The sequence below is a fragment of the Lampetra planeri genome, chromosome 56 (assembly GCF_965212315.1).
Source record: "Lampetra planeri chromosome 56, kcLamPlan1.2.h2, whole genome shotgun sequence".
In the NCBI taxonomy this organism is placed as follows: domain Eukaryota; kingdom Metazoa; phylum Chordata; class Hyperoartia; order Petromyzontiformes; family Petromyzontidae; genus Lampetra; species Lampetra planeri.
In genome coordinates, this window is record NC_136162.1 from 2119656 (window position 1) to 2127750 (window position 8095).

The following is an 8095-nucleotide window of genomic DNA, read 5'->3' on the forward strand; positions in this document are numbered from 1 at the left end:
TTTCATAAATCATTAATCACACGACATTGACCCACTGTGTATGTTTAGCGTGCTTAAGAATCGATGAACAACTCTGTTTCACGTGCTTAATCCATTTTAATTGACGAATAGATGCATTGTCACATGCGTCATTAACAACGGAACAAAATACTGTACAATACTTTAGAAATGTGCGACACATGGTTGAGCAGTACACGGTTCTAAGAGCAGTACTGGTGACAACGCATGATCTCTTGTGACTTACCAACACGGGGATTTCTACCCCCACGAAAAAGAGTGACCTATAAAACTGTCGTCACCATCTTGAAAATACCAGTTTTTTTAAATCAACGTTAAAAGTTTTTGCACTAAATAGTTAGGTAAAAATACTTGTTGATTTGAGTGCTCTTGTTACATCTTCAGAAAAAAATTAATCAATCCACTTGTTATAAAGCACTTATACTTTAGACAAGGAATAATTTTCAAGCTATGCAACACATACTCATGTGTTATACTTCTGTAAACAGGTTATGGGGATAAAGATTACATTGAATAAAGGAATTCTCCGTAAAAAAACACTTGGGATGTTTTATATTTTTAAATGTTCAAAGAACAGCAGGAACAAAGATCACATCTTTTCAAATGCCTAGTCTTGTGAACCGGGTGTCATGATAGCAGAAAGAGCATTTCAACCAAACCTCACACTTTCTGTAAACAATGAAAAACCCATCGAGATGGAACAGACCGTGCCGGCCGGAAACAAACGAGAGGGCCACTGTCTCTGCACGTGTTCAATCGTCATCTTCCATAGACTCTAGCCAGTGTGAGCTTTCATATGCTTGTTCATGACAGAGATCTTTGTGAATCGCTCGCCGCACTCACTACAAACGTATGACTTCTCTCCGTGCGTCTTCTGGTGGTTCTTCAAGGTGGAGTTCTGCGCGAACGCCCGTCCGCACTCGAGGCAAACGTAGGGCCTCTCGCCCGTGTGTATCCTGCGATGGTTCTTCAGCGTGGTGACCAACGAAAACGCCTTCCCGCAGTCTTCGCAGGTGTACGGCTTCTCGCCGGTGTGCGTCCGCCGGTGGTCCTTGAGCCGGCTGATCTTGGCGAACCGCTTGCCGCAGTCTTTGCAGACGAACATGTAGGCCATCTTGCTGAAGGGGTCCGCGTGTATCCTCTGGTGCGCTTTGAGGTTGCTGATCTGCGCGAAGCCCCTGCCGCAGTCGTCGCACACGTACGGTTTCTCTCCCGTGTGCGTCACCCTGTGGTGCTTCAGGGATGAGACGTCCGAGAATCGTTTCCCGCACTTCTCGCACGAATACGGCTTTTCGCCCGTATGTGTCCGCTGGTGGTTTTTCAGGTTGGAGATGCTCGCGAAGCCCTTGCCGCACACCTCGCAAATGTACGGCCGCTCTCCCGTGTGTGTCCTGTGGTGCTGCTTCAGCGTGGAGAGCTGGGAAAAGCCCTTGCCGCACTCGCGGCACATGTACGACTTCTCCCCGGTGTGCGTAGTCCGGTGGACGGTGAGGCTGGAGATCTGCGCGAAGCCCCTTCCGCAGTGGCTGCAGATGTACGGCCTCTCCCCCGTATGTATCCGCTGATGATTCTTCAACGTGGACGTGAGCGAAAACGTCTTTCCGCAGTCCTCGCAGGCGTACGGCTTCTCCCCCGAGTGCGTCCGCTGGTGCCTTCTTAGGTTGGACACCTTGGCGAAGCCCTTCCCGCACGCGGGGCACACGTAGGGCCTCTCGCCCGTGTGGATCACCACGTGCTGCTTCAGGCTGCAGTTGTGCGAGAAGCTCTTGCCGCACTCCTCGCACACGAACGGCCGTTCTCCCAGGTGCGCCCTCTTGTGCTCGGTGAGCAAGCTCTTGAGCGGGAAGGCCGCTTTGCACTCTCCGCAGGCGTACGGCGTCTCATCCGAGTGCGTCCTCTGGTGCACGAGCAGGCGCGAGACGCTCGCGAACCCGCGTCCGCACTCCGTGCACACGCGCGGCATCTCGAAGGCGTGCCTCCTCCGGTGCCTCTTGAGAAGCGATTTGCTGGAAAATGTCTTCCCGCAAGCCTTGCACGGGCGAGACTTGGCCACGTCATCCGCCGTCCCGTCTTGCTCGGGGCTGTTCTTCGCCGGCCGCCGCGTGGCACGGTGCTCCTGGCTCGGCGATAGTTTCCGCTGGGTCTGCGTTTGCAAGTGCTTTGTCAGAGCGTCAAGTCGCTTGAAGCGCTTGCCGAATTCCACGCCCATCAGGGGCCACTCGTCGGAGGGTGTCTCATCGTCGTTCGACACTTGAGAATCGTCTGCGCAGCCCTTGCTGCTCTCCGTTGGCAAATCGGGAGTTTTCCTGACGTGCGTTCTCTGATGTCTCTTCAACAACGTGGTTCTGGAGAAGCCCTTCCCGCAGTCCTTGCACGGGTGCTGCCTCTCCACGGATTCTGCGTGCAGTCAAACGGCAGGTCGCAAAATACATTTGATAAAATCGTTTTGGTATAGTTTTTATTTAAGCTTCCTTTTTCAAGTGTTTGTTTAGATTGTCCGAATGAAATATTCAAATTGTACTATCAGTGTCATGTCAAAGAAGTTTCTGTTTACAGCTCTCACTGCGAGCAGTGTATCATCACCCCGTGTCAGAAAACAGCCCTGGAGAAATCTTGGCTTAAAGCTTTTGTGACTGCAGGAATTGGGTCTTTCGGTAAAGTTACATAGATAGGTTCAAAGAAAATAACAAAAAGCGATGTTTTGAACGCAACACAAGCGGTCATCATCAGGACCCATCTCGGTTGAAATTGTGTCTATATATGGATGGCTTCATGAACGAATCTTTGTTGATAGCCAGTGGGTTTGCAAAGTACCTCCTTCTTAGAGAAATAAATTTCGTGTGAGCCCACCGTATTAAAACAATGATCAGCCACGGCCGAGGTATTGGTCCTACCATGTTTCAGATCTGCCTTATGCTCACGAACACGGTCCGAGACATGTCGCTTAGTTTCCCAATGTAACTACCTGGAGGTTGACATCACAGAACGATTTCTGAAGTCACTTCCAAAGCGGTCTCTTTATCCACACTGGGGGATGCCAGGTCTCAACAGAAGTCGGTGGCCTCAAACCAATTAAATAATACAAAATACAATCCACTGCTGGATGAGATCTCACATACTGGGCGCATTCTGGGTGATCTGGTTATAGGCACAACGATGTGTAATTAATTATTTCAAATCTATTATCACACTTGGTGAAATAACGTGTTGAATGTAGAACAGAGGTAAATCTGATTTTATCAACATTTAATTGAATTTATTTTATACTCTTTGGTTCTTTCGGTAAAGTCACGTAGGTATAAAATAAAATAAATTAGACGTTTCGGGCGCAACACAAGCGTCCGTCATCATGTGGGAAAGCATGGTCTGCTGCTGAGGCAGACTGTTGTAAAAGGTTTGAAATGGGTGTAGCCCAACAGTCTGCCTCAGCAGCAGACCATGTTTTCCCACATGATGACGGACGCTTGTGTTGCGCCCGAAACGTCGTGATTTATTTTCTACCTACGTGACTTTACCGAAAGAACCAAAGAGTATGGATTCCTGCAGTCACGAAAGCTTCAAATCAAGATTGAATTTATTTTAACTATACAAAAGCACAACATACGTTGCACCCAAACTGTTTACGATAACAAACTGTTTAGATAACAAAAGTGTACTGTCATATATATATATATTTTTATACAAACTTTGCATTGCCGTGCAGCAACGTGGATAAAGGCGATACACAGAATCAGCTCGTGCTGATATTTCTGTCTGTTTTTGAGTCAGGCTACAGAGTAGTTTTATACCCCTTCACCACCCGGAATGATTGTCAGAACTTTAGTTCTGTTTCTCCACATGTTACACACAAGTGTTTTACTTGCTGGCTAGCTGATTGGCTGAGACCGGTCCAGAGCTTGCTTAGTTAAATAAAAGCTTGATTATATTGGTCTGGAAAATCAATCGGCTGCTGAACTGAAAACATTTCATGTATATGTGGAGAATCATATATATTTATTGTAGTATCCTTTACGTGCCGTGAAACTATAGACAAAATAAACAACACAGCTCCCACCATCGCTAGTGTCTTCCAGTTCCACCTCTACCTCTGCCCAGCCTTGGTTGGGTGTCGTGTGCAAGCCCGGGACCTCGATGGGTCTAACGCTGGCATCATCAGGTCCGATGTCTTCGTTTTCCAGGGCTGAAGAGCACACACACAAACACAACAAAGGAAGCAATCATTCAACAATTTGTCAATAACATGAAATACAGAGGGGTGCTGTTGTGGTGTCAATGTTGGCACACTGGACTTGCGATAGAGGTCGCCAGTTCGCATCAATCTCCTGGAGCGACACCTGTGTGTACTCCCACCTCGAGAGGAGCTCCCCGGAGCTTTCTCTTGCACAAGGCCTTTCTGCCAGCAGTGGCACAAGTAATTGCAAGGACTGGACCGTTCCGCAGATATATATGTACATAGCAGAATTTCAGTTACTTGTAGAGTATAAGGTTTAGTCATTTATTCATGCACTAGTGCCTTGCTGTTCCTCAAGGCTTTTTCAGCAAGGTCCTGCTACATTGGTAAGCGTGGCCAAGCTGACGCAGGAGTGTTTGTACGCAAAAATGTTTATGACTGGTCCTCAACTAGCTGTGGTGGAACCCAATTACACTGGAGGGCTGACGGAGGTGGCGGGGAGGGGAATTTAAGAAAGTTGCACCAGTTTAAATTGCCGCACCGGGAGAAAGAGACAAATCCGGCAACCTCTGGATTGCAAACCCAGCGTGCTAACCAGCACACACACAACTGTGGCGGCTGTCGCAAGAATGTGATGGTGATATTTGCTTTATGGATTTAATGGTGATGAAACAAGCGTTGGGTATAAAAGTACAGGAAACTCACTTGGGACACCTACCAGCATAATTTTCAGACTTCACTTGCGGCCAAATCTCACCAACATCACTTCCGATGTCTTGCATGATGGTGATGATGTCCTCTGACACCACAGCACTTGCATCTGTTAAAAGAGTTGCAGTTTCAAATAAAAAAATATAATTACAATTACTACCAGAAATGTTAATAGAGAGTTCAAAGACATTGTTTAGTTATGTAATTTGATGCGCACTCTAAGCCAATGACCAAATCGGCCGGAACGCACCCAATCTCTTCAGACCTCATGAGCAAAGCTCAGTACTGGCTTGGATAAAACATGTTATAGGCTGCTGCTGCTGGGCAGCAGAGGGCAGGGCAGCAAGCATCTCTTGCTGTACTGTATTGTGCTTCCACATCTATGCTCCCTGACTTGTATCAACCCACAGTGACCATCGGTGAAGTATGGTCAAATAACCGTCACAACCTGCACCGCGTGGGGCGACCCTCATCCAGCAGTCGACTGACACGAGCGGCTGTGCATGCAGAATGCATTCACATTCCATGGACGTGTGTGTGTGCTGCATGCCAATGCTCATCCATTACCTCCATCCGCTCAATTTACACAGAAATTAATATAAATTAATTGCACGGTCAAGTCGGTCTCGCTGGTGGTCATTCCACATTCCTGTGGCCAGTCCAGTGCCTCCATAACGCTGCCACTGCCGACTGACCACGACATTGACACTCAGCCCATCAACGGCGTGTTCATGAAGCGTCAGTAACCCAGGCGGCGCTAAAACCGCTCGGGGACAAATAACCCCGTGGCAGCGGTGTCAATTCCACACTCCTATGGCCGGGGCAAGTACCGCCATTCCCTTTAATACAAATGCACCTCAGTGACACGCTCGTTGTCGAGCAGAGCGCACAGCTGACCCCACGCGAGTTGCTTTAACTGCAGTACGAGAGACCTCATCCTGTCGAGGCACCGACGTCGAACAGTCGAACAGTAGTTCTGCGAGCTCCGCTTCCGCGGACCGTTCTCTACGCGCAATGCTCTTTCAACGCGACACAGAGCGCGCATTTGGGGACAAGCAATTGCAGGCGAAATATGACATTGCATGTAAGAGGAGGTGGGCTCCGTCCCTCTCGTGGCGAGGAGTAAGGCGCACGCGTGTGATGTTTATTACCAACAGACTGCAGCCACAGGCCGAAGGAGCAGCGAAGCGGGCAGCCGCATCAGCCCGAGCGCTCCGAGACGACGACAACGGCAGCACGAGCCACGCCAATCAGTGCACGCATCAATTAGCGCTGCTGTCACAAGGGAGAGATAAGAGAGAGATGGGAGAGAGAGAAGAGAGAGATGAGAGAGAGCGCGAACCTTCAGGGCTCCTCTATCGCTCTGCAGGCGACCATGGCGCTACCCGGCATGCAGCGCGCGCACTGCAGAGACCGAGGGGGCGGGGGGAGGGGGCAGGGGAAGGGGCGGGGGGAGGGGCGGGGGAAGGGGCGGGGGGAGGGGCGGGGGGAGGGGCGGGGGGAGGGGCGGGGGGAGGGGTGGGGGGAGGGGCGGGGGGAGGGGTGGGGGGAGGGGCGGGGGAAGGGGCGGGGGGAGGGGCGGGGGGAGGGGTGGGGGGAGGGGCGGGGGGAGGGGCGGGGGGAGGGGTGGGGGAGGGGCGGGGGAAGGGGCGGGGGGAGGGGCGGGGGGAGGGGTGGGGGGAGGGGCGGGGGGAGGGGCGGGGGAAGGGGCGGGGGGAGGGGCGGGGGGAGGGGCGGGGGGAGGGGTGGGGGGAGGGGCGGGGGAAGGGGCGGGGGAAGGGGCGGGGGGAGGGGCGGGGGGAGGGGCGGGGGAAGGGGCGGGGGGAGGGGGCAGGGGGAGGGGCGGGGGGAGGGGCGGGGGAAGGGGCGGGGGGAGGGGCGGGGGGAGGGGTGGGGGGAGGGGCGGGGGGAGGGGTGGGGGGAGGGGCGGGGGGAGGGGCGGGGGGAGGGGCGGGGGGAGGGGCGGGGGGAGGGGGGTTCAGTGATATCGATCCCTGCAGCAGCTCTGGCGTTATGAGTTTGTTATCACCATGGTGATAGTGATCACTATCACCATGGTGATATCACCATGGTGATAGTGATATCACCATGGTGATGGTGATATCGCCGTGGTGATAACAAACTCATGTGAGGTTCATCTTGGTTCTTTCGGTAAAGTCACGTAGAATGGAAATAATAAAATAATAAAAATCAAACAATAAAATACAAGAAGATGAATCCCTGCAGTCACGAAAGCTATAAATTGAAATTCATGTGAGGTTATTATTAGTATGAGAGTTATAGTTGGTTAGTGTTGTAAGTGTGTGAGTGTTTGTTACGACGGCAGTGATAGTCGTGCGTGAGTGTTCATATCGCTGTTGATGTAGCACACTGCAGTACATCCTGACTTAAAGCTTGAGTGACTGCAGGAATTAATATTATTTGGGTCTTTCGGTAAAGTCACGTAGATAGGTTCAAAGAAAATAACAAAAAGTCACGACGTTTCGATCGCAACACAAGCGGTCGTCATCAGGGAAAAAGGGGGGGGGGAGGCTACAGTCTACATTATAGACTGCCAGTACACTCACCCAGCTTAATAACCAGGCTACATTCTACATTATAGACTGTCAGTACACTCACCCAGCTTAATAACCAAGCTACAGTCTACATTATAGACTGCCAGTACACTCACCCAGCTTAATAACCAGGCTACATTCTACATTATAGACTGTCAGTACACTCACCCAGCTTAATAACCAAGCTACAGTCTACATTATAGACTGCCAGTACACTCACCCAGCTTAATAACCAGGCTACAGTCTACATTATAGACTGTCAGTACACTCACCCAGCTTAATAACCAAGCTACAGTCTACATTATAGACTGCCAGTACACTCACCCAGCTTAATAACCAAGCTACAGTCTACATTATAGACTGCCAGTACACTCACCCAGCTTAATAACCAGGCTACAGTCTACATTATAGACTGCCAGTACACTCCGATTAAAAACCATGTAAGTTCGTCAGTGGTTGTTATTGTAATAAAGTAGTTATATAACTTTATGGTGTGGTTGTTGATTGTGGGGTATTATCGTATATACCAGTTATAATGTTATAATGTTTGTTCTTAATTTTAGAACTTTCGTGACTGCAGTAATTATTATTTGGTTCTTTCGGTTAAGTCACGTCTAAAGATAAAATAATAAATTTAATT

At 50.2% G+C, this 8095-nt stretch overlaps 1 protein-coding gene across 3 annotated transcripts; it reads right to left on the bottom strand.

The window, feature by feature from the left end:
* Nucleotides 1-76: 76 nt before the first annotated feature.
* Nucleotides 77-6284, bottom strand: LOC144735663 (uncharacterized). 3 transcript variants are annotated; one of them, XM_078618121.1, is made up of 4 exons: nt 6052-6284; nt 4908-5009; nt 4073-4198; nt 77-2415 (listed from the first exon to the last, which is right to left on the bottom strand). In XM_078618121.1, exons 2-4 carry the CDS (start codon nt 4969-4971, stop codon nt 794-796), a joined length of 1812 nt encoding a protein of 603 aa, XP_078474247.1. In that variant the 5' UTR covers nt 4972-5009; nt 6052-6284; the 3' UTR covers nt 77-793. The 3 variants fall into 3 exon arrangements, with proteins under 3 accessions (XP_078474247.1, XP_078474248.1, XP_078474249.1); XM_078618122.1 differs by having other exon boundaries at nt 4895-5009; nt 6052-6064; XM_078618123.1 differs by lacking the exon at nt 6052-6284 and having other exon boundaries at nt 4104-4198.
* Nucleotides 6285-8095: the final 1811 nt, after the last annotated feature.